At 31.8% G+C, this 24,621-nt stretch overlaps 1 protein-coding gene and 1 long non-coding RNA gene across 2 annotated transcripts; one reads left to right on the top strand and one right to left on the bottom strand.

Annotated features, from left to right (window-relative positions):
- Nucleotides 1–873: 873 nt before the first annotated feature.
- On the bottom strand, nucleotides 874–14,704 carry LOC139496167 (uncharacterized). The gene is made up of 2 exons (XR_011657553.1): nucleotides 14,560–14,704; nucleotides 874–6,322 (listed from the first exon to the last, which is right to left on the bottom strand). It is a non-coding gene; the product is annotated as an uncharacterized lncRNA (long non-coding RNA).
- A 5,656-nt stretch (nucleotides 14,705–20,360) lies between these two features.
- LOC139496170 (uncharacterized) lies at nucleotides 20,361–24,301 on the top strand. Its single transcript, XM_071284637.1, has 3 exons — nucleotides 20,361–20,494; nucleotides 21,628–21,687; nucleotides 22,875–24,301. Exons 1-3 carry the CDS (start codon nucleotides 20,479–20,481, stop codon nucleotides 24,254–24,256), a joined length of 1,458 nt encoding a protein of 485 aa, XP_071140738.1. The 5' UTR covers nucleotides 20,361–20,478; the 3' UTR covers nucleotides 24,257–24,301.
- Nucleotides 24,302–24,621: the final 320 nt, after the last annotated feature.

The raw sequence follows: 24,621 nt of genomic DNA, 5'->3' as shown, positions 1-24,621 counted from the left end.
TTTTTTATAATTACATATGTTAATACACTCACAAGTTCGAATAACGTTTATAAGTAGGTGTTGTAAAAAATATGTGCATTCGGTTTGAATTATAATTTCCTTATCTTTAAAATTCAAAGTCAGATATTGAATTTATCTTCAATATACATCATCTAGCAGGACAGATATTTAGTAATTTTGTATTCCAGATAATCTTCCTTTTTTGTTTTGTAAAGCCTTCCACAAACTATGCATCACGTTCTTTCGCTGTTGTTTAAATATCATACCTTTTTTCTATTATAGCATTTATTAGCAGCTGCTGGAACACATCCTTTTTTAAAGTTAATATTACTACTGGATCGAGATCAGACAATATGTTATTGTTATAATGTTTTATTCATAAACTGATTGAGTTGCTTTTCATTTCCTTTTATCCACAAGATCAATTTCAAGTTCACCAAAAAACAGCACAAATCGACCCAACGGACCACTTATAATGTTACGTAAGTCTTGTCAAGATGTAAAAAACTTACATAAAATTTTTCTCTGAGACCGATTATAAAAATATATTGCTTTGTTGGGCTGTTAGCCGTCATCTGTAACAGACAAAATATTACGGTCATTCTTATTGCATCATGATTTGAGATGTTATGGACTATGACACACAATGTTTGACACAATGTGTTACCTACCTATACCAGACATAACTTAATGAAGTATGGCCCGAAGATAATATGTGTTATACCAGTTTGTCTTTTTGCACATACGGTTGCATTATTACCAATAAGCTACTGCATAATAAAATTTAAGATAGACAACCTGATACCATAATCATATTTATGTATACATAGGCCAGAGTTCTAGCCTGTTTTGGTATATAATATAAAAACTAAATTGACAAAATAAAAGACATTTATTCATAATCATGAAATGAAAAAAAAAGTTTACAAATAAAACATTTGACATAAAAGTTTATAATTAATTGGCAATTGTAAAAAATTATAAATACGAAATAACATCATCTAAAATCATATTAATTGAACAAAAGGAAAAATCTCCCTTAATTATAAACTTATATACATATCTATTTCGTCCTGTTCTAACGATACAAAATTGGAGATATGGGGGTAATAAATACAAGCTTACAGGTTCTAAGCTGATGAAAAAAGGAACACGTTAATTAGTGTTGCCCTTGTAAACTCATTGACAAAATAATGAGAAAGATGGAATTCGATCAGACACTGGCCATTTCGTGAAATTTCTCGCTAAAACATGTTATCTAATTTCAACAATTCATCGTTTCTTTAAGTATGACAAAACTGATAATTTGACTAGAGACATCATTAATTTACAACATAAATAGCTTTCTCTTTATTCAAGTCTAGTAATGAATAATTAATACAGAATAATCGTTCTTGCTGTCTTCAATACGTTTGATTTATTGAACCTAAATTTTAATGAGCAATTGTAATTGGTTTTAAGAAAACACAGTTAGATACCATAAACATACTAATGTAAACGCATGCAAGAGTCTGGGTTTGTTTTAAAAAACTAAATTTACGACAACGGATGATTTATCCAAATCATAAAATGCGAAAAACATTTTGCATAAAAGTTCATGATTAAAATAAAATAATAAAATGCATGATTAATAAAATAAAATCATGAATTTAATCATTAATTAAAAATGAAATTGATGACAAAGAAAAGTAACGGTGGGATTGGATATCTGCCAAGAACTTAAATAGTAGATCTCCAATCCGAAAACTCATGCGAAGTGAGATCAATAAATATACAACTTGATACAAATTGGGAGCATAACAAACACGTACACTATTCAATAACAATATTAAAATTCCATATAATCATAAACAACCATACATTACTTTTAGATTACCTTTTGCTGATCAATAAAGGCAACAGTAGTATACCACTGTTCAAAAGTCATAAATCGATTGAGAGAAAAACGAATTCAGGTTACAAACTTAAATCGAGGGAAACACGTTAATGATAAGTGACAAACAATGAAACAACAGAAAACTGAAGTGCAACTAATGCAACATACATAAAAACGAACTATTGGATAACAACTGCCATATTCCGGACTTAGTACAGGTCATTTTAAGACAAAATGGTTGGTTGCACCTGGTTGTGTGGCTATTCAAACCTCTGCGCTTTGAGGCAATATTAAATATGACGCTAGCATGACAACAGTACATGACGGGAATACAGTACAAATGAATGCAAGACAAATAAACACGATTAAAGGTGAAAATATCAAAGTCCAGGCAGGTCCACAGCAGTTAGTTACATCATAATTAAGCATAGTCATATTTATTCACATCTAGACTTTCAATAACATACTCCCCAAAATATTATTGTACAGACTATTTATATTAGAATAGTAATTAAAGTCATATGAAACCTCAAATTAAAAAAATAATTATGCATATGATTTGTTTTCATTACAAAACTTGAATAAATATTCTGAAAAAAGTCTTTAATTAATCCACATTTAGAAGACGTTTACTTTAATGTAATTGTTTGATTCCAGGAAGCAATTCGCCGACATATTTACCGTATATGCAAGTGACCTTAGTGTTTACCCTCTCGTAAAATTCCGGTGATGACAATACGCGTGGATCTGTCATTAAAATAAACTTTTATCTGATTGTATATGTTATTCACTTGCTTAATGGCCACGCGTCTTTGCTGATTGTTTACTATAAGGTGACAATCAGTAAACTTCGGATTCAAAACACGGCATTTAATGAGCTGCCATATTTGTTAAATCATAACAGACAGAGAGAAACAAAAATACGATTATACGATATATTTGCGTAAAAAATGATAAAATCGTGCACGGAAGACGTAGTTAATGATAAATACATGCATTCATTCAAGAATTTGATACACATTATTTTTCACACATCAATCGTATCATATGACTTTAACTAATAATATTTTTGCCTGATTTGACAAGTCTGAAATATCATTCACTAACACTTGTATACTTGACAACAACTTATGCTGTTCCTCTTGATCTTCAAAAGAATAAAAATACATTTTAACAAAGCCCTGAACATGCAGAATCTCGTTATATATATGAAGACTTATATCTGAATACAAGTAAACGATATCAATAGTGATATTTCATATTGACAATGCCATGAAAATCAAACATATTATAATACATATCTTTGCTATAATTTATTGAAATAAAAATTCATTCACTTTCTAGCATGCTACAGAGTTTGTTTATTAACATACATGTAATTTCACTGCCATTATTCTAACAAGTCTGTATGTACATGTAACGTATTGACTGAGGGAAAGTCATTAATGTTTATATTGCATATGTACAGCATATCGTAGATTTGAAAAGGATATTGACTCGATGTTACTATTTTTTAAATGATATTGAATCTGTTTTGCTATTTTTCAAATGATTTTGACGCAATGTTACAATTTATAGTGACATCAATAACAATTTTACATGTAGTAACGTCGTGTCAATATGTCAAAATAGTACTAAAATACAAAATGTATATTGGAAAACACGATAACATATCAACCAATGAGAAACAAGAAAAATCAAACTATATGTAAATAAGAAGACGTGGTATGAGTGCCAATGAGACAACTCTCCATCCATTCAATTCCCAATTTTAAAAGAAAATCCATCATAGGTATAAGTACAGTCTTAGACACGGAGCCTTGGCTCACACCGAACAATAAGCTATAAAAGGCCCTAAAAATTACTAGAGGAAAACCTTTTCAACAGTAAATCCAACGGTCTAATCTATATAAAAACAAGAAAAGAGAAACACATCTACAAACAACTGAACATTAGAGAAAGTACAAACAAATGCAGCGGGTCTTAATGTTCTAATAGGTATTAACCTTTACCATTACCCAGAAACAATAGAGTAACATCACTAAATAAAAAGACACGCTATAAACATGATAAAATATCAATTAAATTGGCTTGACTCAATCAAAAGAAATATAAACAAAAGTGAACATACACTGAACGAACACATGTTTATCTATGACACAATGTTAATATACAATCAATAACATAAGGGGTAATTAACTGAAGTCAACAGTAGTATACAGCTGTGAAATGGTAAATATTTACAGAAAGTAAACCATCAATTTGAACAAATAAGTTATATTGGTAAACATTACTTTGATTTTTGATAGATTTGCCTTTCACGACCAGAACATTTGGTACAAAACTTGAAAAACCGTAATGTCGGTTTATATAATCTGACAAATTGCAAATTTGAATTAGAAAGGCAAAGCTGATAACGATAAACTGATTACACAAAATAAGAAATGTATACATACAGGAGGTTTGATTGACCCATACAATTAAACAAACAAAAAAGTATATAGTAGCCTATCAAATTTTAATATTGACAGTCTCAATATTGTGACGAGACATCATTATTGACTACATCCAGTCAAATATACAAGTATTTTTATCAAAGGAAAAACTTTATATTTATAAACTGAACAACGACCATTATTAAATTGAAAATATCATTTCTCATGACAATATTAAACGTAAACCTTAGAACAAAGTTTCTTCTTCGATATATAATGAAACTAGAGGCTCCAAGTTATAAGGACACATATTTAAAACTTAATACTCTAATTATTATTGTTACTTAGTTTGATTAAATTTGTCTCAGTTGTTTCAGAGGAGAAGACTTACGTGAATGATATCAAAAGTTTTCGAAAAATTGTGAAAAAAATTACTTTAAGGGACAATATCTCTTATTTGTCATATCATGTTTGTAGATCTTACTCAGCTGAACAATTGTGCTGTTTACAGTTCATCTCCATTTATAATAACATGCAAAACGAAAACTGAAAAATCTCCTTACAATATCTAACAACAGTTTGGGGAGATAGATCTTGACTTGTTAAACAACTGTACCTCTTGATAGATTCGCTTTAAACGATTTAGCTGCAGAGATATAAGCTAAATCTGCATTTTATCCTTATGCTCCATGTTTAGCCATGGCGGCCATCTTCGTTAGTAAGCCAGGTCGTTAAATTTCGTTGATTTATTTTCAGTGGTCAAGATGTTTTGTAAAAGTATTAAAACGACAACGGACGACGGACGAAAGATATTGAGAAAAGCTTATCGGCCTTTTTGGGTCATGTGAGGTAAAGAAAATCACAAATGTTTGGGAAGGCTGAGTTGACAAGAAAAATAGTAGTAATAGTATGAAATAAAGATCAATACTGGCCCAAAACAGAAGCACTGCGTTATATTACTAAAGATAAGATAAATAGTTTGGAAGGCAATTCAATACTAAAAAATATAATTATAGTACTAACTTAGTCCTTTTTATCCTGTAAAATTCCATAACTGCAATCGACCTCAATCCATGAATTACGGAGACAAATTCTATGCATTTGTTGTAACAGGCTTTTCCCCCTTTCACTTTTTAAATTGTGTGTGCGTTACACGAAAAAGTGTCTTCTCATAAAACCAGCAATGTGATATTGCAATACTAAATAAACTAATTTGTTAAGTCTTATAATCGTAATCGATGATTTATATATTAAGTGGTCTCCTGCTGGTCATTCTTACTTATTTAAAACATACATTGTTGCTATGATGCCAGCACCAATAAATGTTAGAAACATCGCGTCCCGTTTGTTGTTTGGAGTACTTGAAGAATCGGTGGCGCTGTGTGTTGGTAAAAGAACACAATCTGACGAAGAGTCGAACGATGCCTCAAGATCTGTTTTTTTAATTTCTTTCTTTGTATCAATCTCTTGGTTATTATCATCAACTGAACAGTTGATATCAGAAATTTCATTTTCTTCAGTGGTTTCAATTTCGTTACTATCGAATATTGTTGGGAGGTTTTCATTTTTGTAATTGTTTCTCATTTTTCTTAAATTGGTCTTTTCAGTTTTCAAGATAGATAAATTCAGAGTTCTGTCCAAATCTGACGAATAGTCGAACGATTCGTCACTATCTTTCTTTTGAATATCTTTCTTAGTATCAATCTGTTGGTTTTTATTATCAACTGAACAGTTGATATCAGCATTTTCATTTTCCTCAGTGGTTTCAATTTCGTCACTATCGGAGATTGTAGGCAGGTTTTCATTTTTGAAATTTGTTATCATTTTTTTAGAATTTGTCTTTTCAGTTTTTAAGGTAGATAAATGCAGAGTTCTGTCCAAGTTATCATTAACAACTGGCTTAGTGGTACTATGAGTTATGGCTGGATGGTAGACACTTCTGTCAAGTTTTTGGCTCGTTGTAATATCAACATGTTCCAATGCCATTACAATTCTTCAACTCTATCTTTTGCTGGAATAATCAACAGATACATCAAAGCGAACATAATACATAATAAGATACATTATACGTTCTAAATTTGTTACCTACTACGACATAGAAAAATATTGATGCAAATTACGTTAAACAAAAATAAATCAATCAATAAGTTTACACTGGCATGTTTTACCGAGACAAAGTGATAGAACATCAAAATATGTGTAACACAACTATAAGACTTCTTTGAACTTCGAATGATACATTGATGAGCCTGAGTTAGACATGTTCAAGACTTTGTTCAAAAGTTGTGGTTGTCAAAGCTCTTTATCATACCTGTTTCAATTACATGCAAATGTAATAATTTACATTAATTTTTATTTCAGCAAGAGGCGACACTGACAATTGTATATGTCAAAATGAGCCCCTGTATGAGCCAAGAACTAAAAGTGATATTTCTGAGACTGCGAGGCCCGTTTACAAGCTAGACCCTACGTCATTGACGAATATATTGAAGGTAATATTTGTGTACATAAAATTGATGCATATTTTATTATATTCTTGAATGGTTAAGTTTAACTCCAAAAAAAATGATTGAGATATTTTTCAAGGAAATCTTTTATATGATCAAAATAATCATTAAAGTAACGAAAATTAATGCTTGGCTTTCAAGACAATAATTTGGCGATGTTTTTTTTTTATTAGTGATCTATCTATGATACCTGTCGTATTAACTTCAGCCACGCACTGCGCAAATACGAGGGGACAGCCGTCATGAAATAATACTGAACACACGTGCTTTTGAATGTAAATAGAAATAATAGTTTTAAAACAATAACAAATCAAGTTTCATTTTACAATTGGAACCTATTGGAAATGTCAAAACGAATGTCAAGGCTCTTTCAAATGCAATTTACCTATTTTTTATGTTTTCTTCGTGCACAGTTTTATCAATGTCACTATAACTTGCAATCAACAACCACTGATTGAAATATGATTTATCAATAATACGTTACAGATGTTAAATGAATATAAAAAACGTGCATGCTAGACTTAGTTTAGTATTTATAGGTGTACTTATTCAATAATTCTGACAACCTAAAAATTTGTAGAATCTCGATTCATGTGACTATAGGTTGCATTTCTGTAAATATTGACAATGCAATTTCCCATAGGAACTCCTTTTACGGCTAAAACTGTACCACCTTTACTATGAAGTTTTGAAAAAAATCTTATCCTAGAATTGAAAATTAATATGCACCACAATTTTTTTCAAAGGTCAAAATATAGGGCTGTGCGGCATATTTTCAACGTTTATATGCCCTGAACTTCTTTTAGTTTAAACTAACACTAATTTTCTTAACTACACCTACCTCGAATGAAAGGTTACCACAGATTTCAATGTAAACAATATGTACATGTATATTTACTGGAAACATTCCCAAGTTATGTCTCTGTGAGATGGAACACAGAGAGCATAACTGAGAACCAGTATGTAAACAAAATTAATTTTCTATGAATATTCAAGATCTCCCCAAAAGAGGCGTGTTTTAAGAAACAGCTGTATTTACAAAGTGCAACCTTTAACATCGAATAGTACGCATATCTATATCAATGAACATTTTAAAAGTGTTAATACTGGGTGTTGTGGTTTTTAAATTTTGAATTCAACTTTTAACATTTATTTAAAACAAAGTTTATAACACTTTTCAGTGATAAAAGTCTTTCAAAAAATGGGGGAAAACTGCAGGGAGGAAACAAAAAAGTATGGTACAGAATGTTAATTTCAAATTTACAGAAATGATTAAATCCCAGAAATTTCTTGGTCTGTTTGTGAGAAGGAGTTTAGGATATGAAGCTTTCAAAATAAGATGCAAACATAATATTTCACATTTCATTCTGAAGTCATATTAATAGGATCCATGATAACGCTTGACTATATTTGAGGAATTTGGCAATGAACAAACAGAACAAGAACATTTCAGGTTTTCGTCATTTCTTCAAATTTTATTTGAAAAGTAATAAACAAATTTAAAAGTGACTCTCTTATTTCAGTCCGGACTGAATATTCCAGTTTGTTTACATTTTAATCAAATCCTTTAAAAGAGTGACGAAAGATACCAGTGAGACAATCAAACTCGTAAATCGAAAATTAACTGATAACGTCATGGCTAATAAATAAAAAGACAAACAGACACATTACCCAACATAGAAAACAAAAGACTAAGCAACACGTGCCCCATCAAAAACTGGAAGTTGAGTCATGTGCTCCGGAAGGGTAAGGAGATCCTAATCCACATGTGACACCCGTTGTGTTTCTTATGTTATTTAATTCCCGGTAAATAGTCTAATTTAATTTGACAGCAGTAAACCAAAATACCGAACAATCATGATCAATGTTAAATTGTGATAGCTGTAGAGTTTTATAAAAATCCAAGTTGTTTTAAAAACGTTAAAGAAATAATCAAAGATGACTATATGAGTATCTGATTTTTATCAAAACTGAAATTTCTTACTTTTTTTTACCAATTGAATAAATCCTTTAATTTGACCACAATGAACCAATCTACCAAATAACCTAGAATTTTGTAAGATCAATATATAATAGAGGTTGATTAACTGATTCAGACCAGTGAAGACTAAACGTGAAGTTCAAAATTTGTTGAGACAGGTAGAGCCTTTGTCGAGACTATTTCAGACTACATTAAGATTATCAAATACTAAATCAGACTTATTACGTAAAGTCGAGACCAACGTCGAGTACAATTAAGTACAGTAAAGTTCTGTCGAGGTAATGTCGAGTCTCATCTAGTAAAATATGTGCACGACCTTACTGGTCGAGCACTAAATATATATCAGACTCTGAGCAGTTTGTAGTATATCATTCAAAAGACACAAAACTGTCTTCATATATTGGTTGCAAGAAATAAAACAAGACCCAATATGGGACTTTTAAACTTTTTTCCCTTGATATCATACGTTTGTCAACCTAATTTAAACAAGTGTTTTTCATTTGGAGATATCTAGATTAGGTTTGCACAAATCAATAGTAAAATTGAGAATGGAAATGGGGAATGTGTCAAAGAGACAACAACCCGCCCAAATAAAAAACAACAGCAGAGGGTCACCAACAGGTCTTCAATGTAGCGAGAAATTCCCGCACCCGGAGGCGTCCTTCAGCTGGCCCCTAAACAAATATATACTAGTCCAGTGATAATGAACGCCATACTAATTTCCAAATTGTACACAAGAAACTAAAATTAAAATAATACAAGACTAACAAAGGCCAGAGGCTCCTGACTTGGGACAGGCGCAAAAATGCGGCGGGGTTAAACATGTTTGTGAGATCTCAACCCTCCCCCTATACCTCTAACCAATGTAGTAAAGCAAACGCATAACAATACGCACATTAAAATTCAGTTCAAGAGAAATCCGAGTCTGATGTCAGAAGATGTAACCAAAGAAAATAAACAAAATGACAATAATACATAAATAACAACAGACTACTAGCAGTTAACTGACATGCCAGCTCCAGACTTCAACTAAACTGACTGAAAGATTATGATTTCATCATATGAACATCAGGCACAATCCTTCCCGTTAGGGGTTTAGTATCATACCATCATAACATATATGAGAAGAACATAACCCGTGTCATGCCAACAACTGTTTTTAGAATAAATGTGTTTAGTTCCGATGCAAAGACCTTATCAGTGACTCAATATTAACGCCAAAATATGCAATCTTTAATGACTTGACAACAGTATCGTAATTATATCCCTTCTTAATAAGTCTATTCAAAGGTTTTGTAAGTTTCTGAGGTGAATACTGACACCTTTGTGCTTTATAAAGAATATTACCATAAAAAATTGGATGTGAAATACCTGAACGTATTAGAAGTCTGCATGTTGAGCTATATTTACGAATGATGTCTTTATACCGATGATAAAATTTAGTAAATGTTTTGACTAGTTTGTGATATCGAAAACCCTGGTGTAATAATTTTTCAGTAATACATAAATTTCTCTCGTTAAAATCTAAAACATTGTTACATACACGAGCGAATCGTACAAGTTGAGATATATAAACACCGTAAGATGGTGACAAGGGAACGTCACCATCTAAAAACGGATAATTAACGATAGGAAATGAAAAATCATCCCTTTTATCATAAATTTTAGTATTCAGCTTTCCATTAGTGATATAGATATCAAGATCGAGAAAAGGGCAGTGGTCATTGTTAGTATTAGCTTTATTTAAAGTAAGTTCAACAGGATAAATTTCATTAATATACATACTGAAGTCGTCATTATTGAGAGCCAAAATATCATCCAAATATCTAAAAGTATTATTAAATTTGTTTATCAGATGTTGTTTCGATGGGTCTTTGCTTATTTTTGTCATAAATTGTAACTCATAACAATACAAAAACAGGTCCGCAATAAGTGGTGCACAGTTAGTCCCCATTGGAATTCCGATAATCTGACGATATACGGAATCCCCAAAGCGAACAAAAATGTTATCTAGTAAAAATTCAAGGGCATATATAGTATCAAAGCATGTCCAATTAACATAGTTTTTTTGTTTATTGCTACTAAAAAATGACCTAAAAGAGTTTGAACATATATATTCACATTCTGATTTTTTGAATGCCCATTTAATTAGGTGTGTGAATTTTTTCTTAATGAGAATGTGAGGCAATGTGGTATACAGGGTAGAAAAATCAAAACTTTGAACAGATTCAAAATCACCAATATAAGCATGCAATTTATCAAGTACTTCCAACGAGTTCTTGACACTCCAAAAGTAATTTATTCCACTATTTTCGAAGGCCTTATTTGAACAATTTATTATCAGGTTTTTAATTGTACCAAGTGTGCTGGTAAGAAGAATAGACAATTTAGTAGTTGAACAATGGCTTGAAGACGAAATAAATCTATATTTGTAAGGGGTTTTGTGTAGCTTCGGAAGCCAATACATAGTTGGGACTTTCATTGTATTTGGCTCTGCTTGTAAAGCGGTGCCTGAAAGTTTATGTTTGTTACAGATTTCGTTTTCTGAAAATGGAGTCAGTTGGAATGTTGGTGAATTGGTGATTTCCTTTTTCAGAACCTCAATGTAAAATTTACGTCAAACAATAATAATATTATTAGCAGCTTTATCTGCCGGGACAAAAACAAATTCCTTGGCTAGTTCTTTTAGTTTATGTTTGATACGAGAAATAGGTTTATTGTTGTTATTGTTTATAGTAAAATGTTCTTTAAAATGTTGAATACGTATATCAACTATCTTCATTACTGAATTAAAAAAAGAGTCCAAAGATTTTTTGTCAGCTTTTTCCCGTTTTATCCATTTCATACCGTAAGTATGGAGTGAGTCGTGGATGATATTACGACACTCATTCCAATTAATAATTGACGGGGGACGATATTTAGGTCCTTTACTGAGGAATGATTTTAACTCTCGGTCTTGAACGATGTTAAGATCTCCTGTTATAACATGGGAAATGGGTCCATAAATATATTCGGAATTACTGCAATTACATGAAGTAGGTGTATTTTCACTGATATTAACATCTTTACACAATTGACTATAATTAAACACAAATTTCCGGGTAGATTTCTTGTAAATATAACAAATAAGAGGTAGCTCAGTATTGTCAAAATATCCAGGAATTTGTTCTTTAACAGAATGGTCGTTAAATATACCGGCAATATTTACAAAATCAAAGCCTTTATTGACATACTTAATTTTAATAAAATGTTTTTTATGATCTTCAGGGCGATCAATTTTGGGATATAATTTAGAATAACAATATGCCATAATAATTTGAACAATTTCATACTTAGGACTGCTATATGAAATTGTGTTGCAATCCTCCAAAATTTTATTTAACTTATTAACCGGTAACGAACATAGTTTTGTTAACAGATAATGTTTGCCGTTGTTTTTTGAAATAGAAATTAGGTCCGAAATATTGGTATGATTGGCCCGAAATTTTCTTTGATTGCGATTTGTTCTACGACCGTGAGAACATTTTTTACGAACAGTTTTAGAAACTATATCCAAAATGTTAACGGAATTGGTTCTAGATATATTACCAATTCCCATGATATTATCATTTAGACCGAGAGGGTAAACTGTCTGTAATTTTTAAACCAATTTAATTCAATTATTTTCCGTGATCGTACAAACTTTGAATGCGATTCACCAGGCTGCTTATTTACTACTTCTAAAGGTTGAACTGCTAAATATTTAAAAGGATGGTTGTGCTTCTTAAGGTGTTGGTAAATGATACTTTTGAATTTATTGGGTCTTTTAAAACGATACAGATGTTCTTGAGTGCGTTTAGATAAATATCGTCCAGTTTCTCTTACGTACTGAATACCACACCCCGGTTTGTTTCATGTGAGTAAATAAATAATACTGTTTGTTTTTCAAGTTATATCAGTTTCAAAATTTAAAGAAAATGTGCGACCATTAAACGTGGACCTTACCGTATTGTTGGTGGAAAGACGGGGACATGTAAGTCATTTTTTGGCATGACACTTATCGATAGAAGGGTAACCACGATTTTTATTGTTAAAAATGTTAGCGATGGTAGTATTTTTAGATAACCGATTTTGAAGATTGAGACGTGTGGATACCCTTTGAACAAGTTTAGTATTTAGTAATTTTCCATTTCTAAGCTTTATAATTGTTTTGTTAGTGAATTATATAATAAAGGAGCAAAGATTGGCGTCCAGAATATGAACCAGCATACAATAATTGAAGTATATAAAATGGATAAATTTGTTCGGCTAAAAATGTCAAACGCTATCAGTATTAAATAGTAGAATGGGGCTGAATATTGAAATACTACTTTTTGATAAATATTCCTAAAGTAATGAATTAGAGCAGTTCTCGCTCGGACACACACTCCATAATCTAGTATATTATAAGAGCATAAACCTGAAGCACAACCGGAATGAAAAGGTATAAAAAACGACTGTATATTGCCATGATGACCTTTGGCATAAAATCAAATTACATTATTGTATTAGATCAACTCGTTAAGCGAATTCGAAATAATATATCCAGAGGCTTTTGTTATAGCTGAAGTAAAGAACTGCTTACACGGACCCTGCAGTCAGAAGATAGTACATTTTCTAAATAAAATAATTCCTATGCACAGCTGTAAAAGAGGGACGAAAGATACCAGAGGGACAGTCTAACTCATAAATCGAAAATAAACTGACAACGACATGGCTAAAAATGAAAAAGACAAACAGACAAACAATAGTACACATGATACAACATAGAAAACTAAAGAATAAGCAACACGAACCCCACCCAAAAATAGGGGTGATCTCAGGTGTAACTTTGTACATAGGTGAGCTATCAGGATGTTGAAGCATCTGAATAGAGAGTTTTAGGACCAAGAAAGTCCCTTGTTAAAAGTTTCTATCGAAAAGTTCACAATTTTGCAATATAAATAGGACATGTGTGCCCTATTAGAGGTCCTTGTTTTTGTACTAATAAATATTCGTAAATCAGCTGTTTACTCTAGCATACAATCAAACGATAAGGAACAGTTTTGACATGTCTTTTTTTTTTTTTTAACTCAGGACGAAGTAGCTGAATGATTACAAAAGCAGATTGTAACATAGAAAGTAAGGGACCATGAATACATGGCTGTATTCCTTAATGTTGATAAGATATGTCATAAACAATTGCTGAATGTAGCCTCCAGGAGCAGGATAAAGACCAATTAGTGGCCTTTGGTTGTGCTCTGTCTGTGGTCGGGATGTTGTCTCTTTGTCACATTCCTCATTCCTATCCTCCGTTTTATTGCTTTAATCTTTTGATTTTTGTATAATGTAATTTGAGCCACTAAAGTCTTGTGTACATACAACTCGTGTTTGTAATATAACATTTTAACCTGTGTGCCATTGTATAATTTGCACACTTATAGACTTGTTTTCTCATGTTTGTCCTGAATATGTATGAAATATTAAGCGTTAAATGTTAGTAAAACAAAGATTGATCGATCTAACTTTTGTGAAGAAAAGTATTTTTCTTAATATGTCAGATGGACGAAACCGTTTATAACAGAAGAGGAGAAACATAAAATAATATTTTTCTATAAAAAAGTAATATAACATAATAACAGTCGCAATAATTGTAATGAAATGTTCCAATCCCTGTGCGTTATCAAACAGTTTAAATGAAATTTGCAACAATCCATGCCCAACTAGATGAAAATAATACAAACAAAAAACAAGATTGCTTACCTATTTCTAGTTTATAAAAAATTCGATCCACTATTGTTTTCGTTCACGCAAATGTATACACAAATTAAATGGGGTCGCAAACAGCTCTTTTCGGAAACCAGTATGTTATTATGTTCAATAAAGATAGGTAAAGTTGAAGGTTATATTATTTGTAACATTCTACTCTTACCAGTGCAAACATGTACCATCCAACACCGGAAATAATCATTTAAAACGTACTATAAATAAAAATAATGAGATAATTCCTTAATTAGATTAAAAAGGGGGTTTTACTAAAAAAATAACTTAGTACATGCAGAATTAAAGTTATATACTGGTAATATTAACACACAAAACAATAATGTATTGTATTGCATGGAATGTTCGTGTTAATGAATATTGTAAAAGAAAGATGTGAATAACAGAACATATAAGATCAAATACTTAATGAATGTCATGTGGAGGTTCAATGATTTGTGCAGTAAGAAGTAGGTTGGAATTTATGAATTTATCTCTAACAAATGCAGCTGTATGTAAAAAATATTTGTCTGGTACTATGCTAGGCCTTATAATATCTTTGTTAAATTGATGACGAAAAAGAATGACCATTCAATAGTAGAATATTTAGATAGCAGATGCGAAGTTTAAAAGGGGTGGTTCGTCCTAAATTGGTCTTTTAAATAGGGAATCACTAAAGCATGATAAGAGCGGCCCTCTATTGACAGTCAATGCACCACACATCCCTTTATAAAAAATTCTGAATCCTCAACTGTGGCCCAAGTCTCATAAAATTGCACCCATTTACCTTATTACACAGGCAAAATTTGCTTACATTAATTTCACATCAATCTCACGTGAAATTCACATGAAAAATTTCATGTGAGATTCACCTCAATCGAGCTTATACATGAAACTCACGTGAAAATTTTCATGTGAATTTCACGTGAATTGAGATTCACATGAATCTGATGTGAAATTTTTCACATGAATTTCACGTGAAATTTACAACAAAAAAATTTGATATTTTTCATGATTTTAAGGTAGATGGGGTGTCTAAATTAGAATCCATAGAATCTTTTAATAATTTGCCAAAATGTAGTTCATATCCTGCTTGTGTAAAAACATTAATAAAAAGAATGGGTCACCGGACTTATTTTCATACTACAGGTTGTGCAAAATTGTCAAGATTTTGTATAGATTATGCATGGAAAACCCATTTTTCCGCCATAAAAGGCAAACCACACCATAGAATTTTGAGATAAAATATGAGAAGATAGCTCCAATATTATGCTTTCAGATAAGAAAACGAAAAAATGGGGTCACCAGACTCGTTTTCTTGCTACGTGTAAAAATGGGTAAATTCCTAACACATTCTATTGTAAAAGTAACACTATCTGAATTATCTGCCCTTGCATTTGAGTTGCCTCCCCTTATTTGACAAAGTTGGAAAAAAATGAATCAAACAAAAGAATTCTTATTGTTGTAAAATACAATCATAAATATGATCAAACATGGCATTTTCTATATTATAATGAAAATTCTTACACATGAATTACCTACTACTATAAAAATTTGCACATTTCCTCAAAGAATTAGACCTCGTTTTCTAGTATTTCAAAATCCAAAATGGAGGAAGACACCCTATCTACCTTAATTAAATTTAAAAATTTAGATGTTATTTGAATTACTCTATTTTAAAAATTCATGTGAATTTCACATGAAAATATTTTACGTGATTTTCATGTGAAATTCACATGAGTTAAACATGAGAATCACATGAAACTCACAAAAATTGTTTTCACGTGAGTTTCACGTATAAGCTCGTTTGAGGTGAAATTGATGTGAATTTCACGTGAGATTCACATGAATTTAAATTCACGTGAAATTGATGTGAGTGAAATTTGCCTGTGTAGGTCTAGGGTCGAACTTGTCTAATTGGTAAGCATATCACATCTTATTTTGTATGTGAGGACACATGGTTGGAACCACCTTTTCTATAAATAGTATGTGTTGTAAATCTCATGTTAGAATGATTTGGTTTTATTTTTAAATGTATGCTATATTCTGTTTCAGATAACAGAAGTTGAAGAACAGAACATTCACAGGCCTTTAGATAAGACGTACCTCTTGTTTTACAGAACACTTCTGGATTGAAGACTAATAGTTTTGTTATTTGTTATTAGAATGATTGTTTTTTAGTTATGATATATAATAGAATAGAAATCGGTTTTCATTAATTGAACTTATAGTTTTGCAAGTTTATTTTTATCGTTAATTTTCAATATAATCATGTTAAAATAAAGTTACATTTGTCTGTTAAGATTAGTTAAAGCTTGCGGTGTAGAAAGTTAATTGTTAATCTTAACGGGATTCCCAAATTTTCAGAAATTCTTCAGAAGTTCAGTATGTACTGGTATATTCCTCCCTTATTCGGAGCACCCCTCTAGAGCTGCGAGGGTACAATGGAATCTATGTACACTCCCTTTCGGGATTAATACAGATGTGTCACTAACGTATTTATAATGTGTAAGATTAACAAGGACAATCTCCACCCCAACACAACAGGGGTGCTAGGACACCGGAAGTCTGTTATTATGGTAGAGGTAGCCGAAGTAATCGGAGAGAACCACCGGGACACTCGGCGGTCTAAGACAAACCGAAGAGATATCAGTAGCTAATTGATCTCTAGGTCACAGCAGGTGACAACATTGTCCAACTGAGGCCCACTAAGTACCCATTCTAGTTTAAGTTCCGGTCTGGGTACCAGATGTGTGTGCGAGAGGGTGAAAATCACCCTTCTGATGTACTGATATTATAAAATTAAATGTTTAATGTACAGAGTCTGACGTAAACAGATCGTCTTTATCATGCGATAAGTTAACATCGAAAACAATGTTGTGAAATTATAATACGAAATGATTGTAAATATGGTAAATATTGGATTAAAACGTTGTTATTAGCAAACTTCGAGTTAGTTATTTGTTATTGATATAATAATGCTATGGGTATAACATTATCGTCGAAAGTCCGAAATCGTAGAACTTTATATGAACGTTAATTCCACTGCAAAAAAATCAAATCGTCTCCGCAACACTTTCTACATCCATACTGTTCCGGCAGAAGATATATTGTTCAGATCTGATTAACATCATGTCAGCAGTTAAGTCATTTCATTTGAAATTGTTATTTTCGTATGTGTCTTTATTATGTAGGGTGAAAATTAAACTCGCTGCATGTGTATGTATCTGACATAACTCAAGGGCCTGTTCATTGGTGTTTGTTTGTTGATGTTGTTCATAAGAGTTTCTCTTTTTTTATATAGTTCAGACCATTGATTTTCATGTTTGAATGTTGTACGGGAGACGCGCGTTTCTTCTACAGAAGATTCATGTATATTTCTGTATTCAAAGTTGTGTGCACGTGTGGATGAAAACTGATTCCTGTTTAATTCGTTTTTTTTTAATTTTTAAACGTATATGTGATGGTAAGTTTTTACTTTTTGCCCACTTTCATTTCTAAATGCATCATACTAGTTTTCAATCCTATTCTCCTGTTACGTCAACCACTAGAACATGTTTTACCTAACCGATTACGACAGTGATATATTTTGCACTATGCGAACAGTGTCTTTAGAGCACACATAAACAAACAAAACAAACCATAGAAAACTAAAGAATGAAGTTAAGATGGTACCCAACACTTTAACTAAAATTAATTGAGCTCGTTTAATTTTCTTGAAATTTTGACAAAGTATTTACTTTGACCCTTTGACAAAAACATAAAAAATTTGAACCAACCGTTTTATCAGAAAAATTACACTGGTTATATAGCAGTTTGACAAACACTTATTTTGATCATTGAGAAGCTAAATATTCCCTTAACAACACAAAGTAATTAAAACGTTTAGCTGATTTTACAGAGATATCTCCCTGTAGCGTTAAGTACCACCTTAAGCTGAGACTTTGGAGGTTGTTTATCTTTAAAATATTGTTTTCAAATAAATGATTCCAAAGGGAACATACATCTTTGCTAGTTAAATGTTCGACACGTATGTTATTGGTAGGATTCAATACTGTTGGAATTATTAGAAAAGCTCAAGATTATAATTTAATACGCAAGACGCGCGTTTCCTCCACATAAAACTCATCAGTGACGTGACTCTTAGATCAAAATGGTTAAAAAGCCACACAATCACAAAATTGAAGAGCATTGTGGACCCAAAATTCCAAAATGTTGTTCCAATCACGTCTTAGGTAATCTATTTCTGGGATAAGAAAAAAAGTTTTTAAAGAAAATTAAAAGTTTTGTAAACTGGAAATTTATCAAATGACCATATACACAATTTTTTGTGGGGGATTTAATTTCGTTTATTTCGTGGATAAGAATTATCCACGAAATTAAAACCCCAACGAAAATTTAACTGTAGATTTACATTATTTTATGATCTGACTAAATCTTATTGACATTATATAATTGTAACATAATTGCAGACAATGAAATAAATAGGTTAATTGATTAGACATCGATATTCAAAGGTTTTCTTTAAGTCAGATGATAATCCTGATCCTTTGTTTGTACAGTAATTAATAATCACCAAGAACTGTCAATCAATGTCATCTAACAGTCTAATGCGTCTGTAATGCCCTCAAGTTGTAATACATTTATTACACAATCATTGTCCTTGGATAAAACATCAAAGGTGTGTAACAGCCAATTATCGTGTGCAGGTTACAACACTTGATCAGCGCTCACTGTTACTATGAAATGCAATTATTGATTTTTCCCAACGGCAAAAGTTCACATCAGTTTTATTGAGTATTGTCAATTATAAAGTGACATTTGTATAATTTTTTTCTAAACTTAAAACCCACGAAAATTAATCCCCACGAACTTACTTTTGGATACAAAACCACGAAATTTTAACCCCACGAAAATTAATGTTTATACAGTAATTGATATTCATATCAACACCGACGTGCTGACTACTGGGCGATGATACACTCGGGGCCGATACGTCCACCAGTAGCATCGCCCCAGTGGTGTTAATAGTTATCAAAGGTACCATGATTATAATTTAATACGCCAGACGCGTAAATGTATTCAAAACTTTTGATTGACGCAATTGTAATGAATTGTGATTAAAAGCTTTACTAGCCTAGAATTAAAACCCTTATATCGACCCCTTGATTTGTGTAGATGGCTTTTAGTGATTTGTGTTGTCAAATTGCTGTCGTTTTGACAAACATGCCTTCACTGTTCCCTTTTTATTCAATATTTCCATGAGAGAAAAGGAAGTCATGTAAACTACAATTGCGACGTTAATTATAATCGTCAGCTAAAACTATTCGATACATACGTAAACTGGTAGAGCATTTTAAACTTAACGAATTCGTGTTTCCAGGTGGCTAAATAGGGAGAGGTAAAATATGTAGAATAATCAAAAAATAGGGTATTTCTATACTTTTCTATATGATAAGGAAAAAGGAATTCATTTTCTAAAATATAATCGTCTTATAAAGATAAGTTGTTGTATGCTTTCCAATGAAAACATTATTCACCATAGATGAAAATGAGTGAGAGCAATTATAGATCACCATAGGACCCTTACCATTGAAAAATTCCCATACCATAAGTTTAACAGAAAATGTCCATGAATAATGTAATTGTCAATTGTCAAATGTCTAAAAATCCGCAAATCAAAGGACGTTTCTTCTTTTGTTTGTTAGGACCTACATTTTATATATATATGCAATGAACAACCTACATGTTAAAGTAATGTACTATCAGCAATTATGTTGGAATTGAACTATTTACCTACTAATATTTATCTATCCCATTTCAAAATAGGAAATGGTTAACCAAGAACACTCAATGATAAGAAACTATTGAATTCAACTTAAACGACCCGATTTATTGCAGATTACTACCAAACATTGCAGGATGATTTTCGTCAATGGTATAGTATAATATAAAATATTATAAGTAAGACTTCAAAATGATTTTTTTTTTTAAAGTTATTGTTCTCTTCATAAATTTGTAGATAATGTTGTACCACCTCGACAATTTGCAAAGAAAAGATCTAGACGTGATGTGTCCGTCATTAATTGCATGAATAATATTAAAAGGGTCCAGTACGCAACTTTGAGAATTAAGAATCCCCTTAAGTAAACAATAATTTGATGTTGCATGTAACACATCTTTTGAATGGCTGCAGCATTTTGTCGATCAGCTCATATGCATACTTTTCGTCATGTCACCGTGACATCATAAAACGATTTTTAATGATTTTCTTCCTAAACCAATTCAGGACTAAGTCATAAAGAATGACATATTTTAGATTCGAAATAACCTCAAAATGTGGTACGCACATTTAATAAGCACGATACGTGAGTTCTTCTGTGTGCTTCACAGTTTTTATGCAAGTTGTTTATAGACAGAAAATATTACGGTCATTCCTTAAGTGTTCAATGATATTTTATACGAAACAGCATTCGCATCGGCAGATCCCATTTCTATTGAAATTGTTTTGCACCACACCGTCAGTCATGATCCATTGATTTTTTTGTTTGCCTTACAGTGTTGCCTAGACTATGGGCCCCTTCACATATGTACCACAAAGCCGTACAAAACCCCCTCTTTAGCTTGGGATTCACTGTCAGATGCGAAAAGTTCATGGATGAGCATTTTTGTATACCAAGTTAATCATTTATGTTACAGAGACATTGTAAAAATTGCTCTTAACAATACAGGTGTCAATCATTCTGTCTCTCTAAAAAATGTTTATAAGTTTGGATAAATTATGTTAACTTCTTTTATGCTTTACATCGGGTCTAAAAGATGCAAAAGGTCATTTAGTGCTGTGTTTAAAATCTGCCACAGTTGAGAAGATGTCTAGGATTCGTTTGAGGTCACTATATATAGGTTAGTTACACAAATTGCTTTCTACGATGAACCAAAAGGATCCTTTTTTATTTGTACTAAATGTCCAGAGATATTTTCCTTTTACATTTACATACATGTGATTAATTACTGATTAAAATAAATACAAATCATATAATTGAAAATTTTACCAATTTTATTCTTGTTTAGCTTCGAAAAACGTCCGACTATGGTTTGTTTTGGTCAACCTAGTGGTGGTTTCTACAAACGGTAAGTTTGATGTTATGTTAATCTGCACGAGTACAGATATCGGGTTTATTTTACTTACCCCTTAGGCATAATGTGACGAAAATGAGTTCATGCTGTTCTGTCAAAGTATACCAATACTGCTGTAAAAAGAAAAAACAATTAAAAAATATCGAACTCCAAAATAAATTCAGATAGCAGCTAAACAAACCTTAAAATCAAACGTTCGACTACACCAACTAACGGACCGAATAAAACACAGCTGTCATGTGCCTGGCTTGGTACATGCATTTTCCGAAGGAAATATTGAGTGAAACCTCATTTGATATATAGCTAAATTTCTTTTTAGTATAACAGTTGTTAATAGTTCCGTCATTGGATCATTGAATCGTTTCTATCAGATCATGAGTCTAGGCAGGAAAACATTTCGAGCCCCGGCTTTTAAAATTACTTTTTTTTTTACATATTTTCTTCTTTTGACAAGTTGCCAAAGAGTAATGTTAATCCTGTTATGATAGGTGGCACCTTTATTAGTTTTGTTATTATATACATATCATCTTGCACTTTTTTCTATAAATCCTAATGGACTGCACACGTGTTTCGGTATATTTCGGTTTATGTGCATACTGGAAATAAGAACTTCAGTTGTTAAAATCAAATGTACAAGTTTTTAGTACCCATGCAAACAAAAGAGAGAAATTCAATACAATTGCTAAAATTACAGAATTTATAAAGGTTATATGTAAACTAATATTGAAAAGAAATATGTGGCATTGTCAAAACTATGAGTTGCATTTGAACAATTTTAAATTGTATAACTGCATGCATGTACAATGTAAATGATAGTGTTACATCATTAGCGAGATTTAAAGGAGACTCTTTTCATATACTAACTATTTGTTCTGTATGTATTCTAATGTTTTTAATGTTGATTATGGCGAATTTAAAAACAACATATAATAACATTCACTAAACTTCTTTAGCAAAAACACAGCTAGACGACAATGTACACTTCTTCTTGGATGAAGAGTTGTCTCATTGGCACTCATACCACATCTATTCAACACTAAACAGATTTCGACTTTCTGTTTTAGTTCTACATATTCAGTTATGCTCGCATGTCATCCTCAAATGTTCATGTATTAATTGAAAAAATTACCGAATTATTCTTTTCAATCGTGTAGTTGTATTATTGTATTTTATCGCTTCAGCGTCCATAGGAAATGATATTACCATTACAACCTTTGATGATAAAAAGACAACACTAACTGGTAACAATACAACACTTACTGGTAACAATACAACACTTACTAATATCAACACAACACATACTGGTACAGAGTTCGTGGTTATGTTCACACCATACTATAACGACACAAAGTTTGTTCAGTTAATCGTCACTTCGAATGGTGAAAATGATATCAATATAAACATCGAGTCACCATTTCCAGGAACATTCAAAACGACTTACAAATCCCATCACGTGGCTATTGTTGACCTTCCGAGGTCAATCGTTGATCTGTCCGATGGATCAAATTCAAATGCTGTGAAAATAACGTCGAACGATCCCATTTTTGTTGTGGGGTTGGTAGGATTAGGTCCATACAGCACTGAAACTTTTACGGCAATTCCATCTAATAAACTAGGTCAGTCATATTTCATAGCCACTCATATTAACACTGTTCGGTATTACGGGAAGGACAAAATGCAGACTATAGGTATAGCATCCCTGCAGGATAATACTGATGTTACCATTTATTTTAGTAATACTTCCGACATTTTTCTTCAAAGTTCGAATCAAACAATAAGCGCTGGAACTAATTACACGTTTTCACTAGGATATTTAGATACATTTTACTTTGAAACAATGGATGACATCACTGGTACCCGTATAGAAAGTACCAGCCCAATTGCAGTTTTTGATGGATTGAAGCAAGTTGGGACCACCTATGATTATAAAAGCAAAAAGTACGACACCAATATTAATGAATTAGGAATGGAACAACTTCCACCCACTTCCACTTACAGTAATGAATTTATAATTCCGGTATTGATGCATAGCGCTGGTATGGATGCTTACATTATTTCCCCAGACCCCGTTTACAAGATCTACACATATACTGATGACGTCTATACAGTTTATCAACAAGAAAACATGCACAAAGCCACTTTGTTGTTCAAAAGTGCCACAAGTATTGCCAGTCAAAGTCCGTTACTATTAAACATTCATGTTAAAATGAGATACCTCATGAAAACAAGTTATTTTACTGTTAATATACCAGCAATAAGCCAGTTTTCAAATCAGTATGTTCTAGCAACGCCATTTACAAACAATACATATGAAAACTTTCTTTCTGTTATTATAAAAGCAGATGACGTCATCGGTTTGCGGTATGACAATCATCCAGTTGCACCAGTTTCTGAAAGTAACATTAACTATGAAAACCAAATATATAAGACTTTGATTTTACGGCTTAGCCCAATTCATTCACACACAATTACACATATTTCTACTAAAGTTGTTTTCGGCGTGATAGTGTATGGTGTTGGCGATGGATGGGCTTACGGCTATCCCGGAGGGATATCTTTATAAAATATTGTATAATATTTATGTATTAAAGTTTTAAAAAAAACAAAATGGTTTTTTCTATGCTTTAAGTAAGAATAAGTGTAACAAACTAGTCCTCTTCATAAACACACATTTACAACAACATTCATTTTGCCTCTATATAAGATGAGTCATATCAGATGTTGGTCTATCAATATCGGGTCTAACGTTATCAACTTCCTTGTCGTCGGCTAGTTTTAATGGTGTTGATGCAGATAGAAGTTAGTACTGGTATCATTGCTTCATCACAAGGCTTAGAGACGAATATAAATCGAGGCTATGTCGAGCATTTCTATATTGTTTCAAACCAAGTAAAATTATAATATATTTTTCGATACAATGGTTGGTTG

Source organism: Mytilus edulis, chromosome 11 (assembly GCF_963676685.1).
Source record: "Mytilus edulis chromosome 11, xbMytEdul2.2, whole genome shotgun sequence".
NCBI lineage: Eukaryota > Metazoa > Mollusca > Bivalvia > Mytilida > Mytilidae > Mytilus > Mytilus edulis.
Note: the sequence above shows the minus strand (reverse complement) of the source record. Positions and strands in the feature narration are given on the sequence as shown.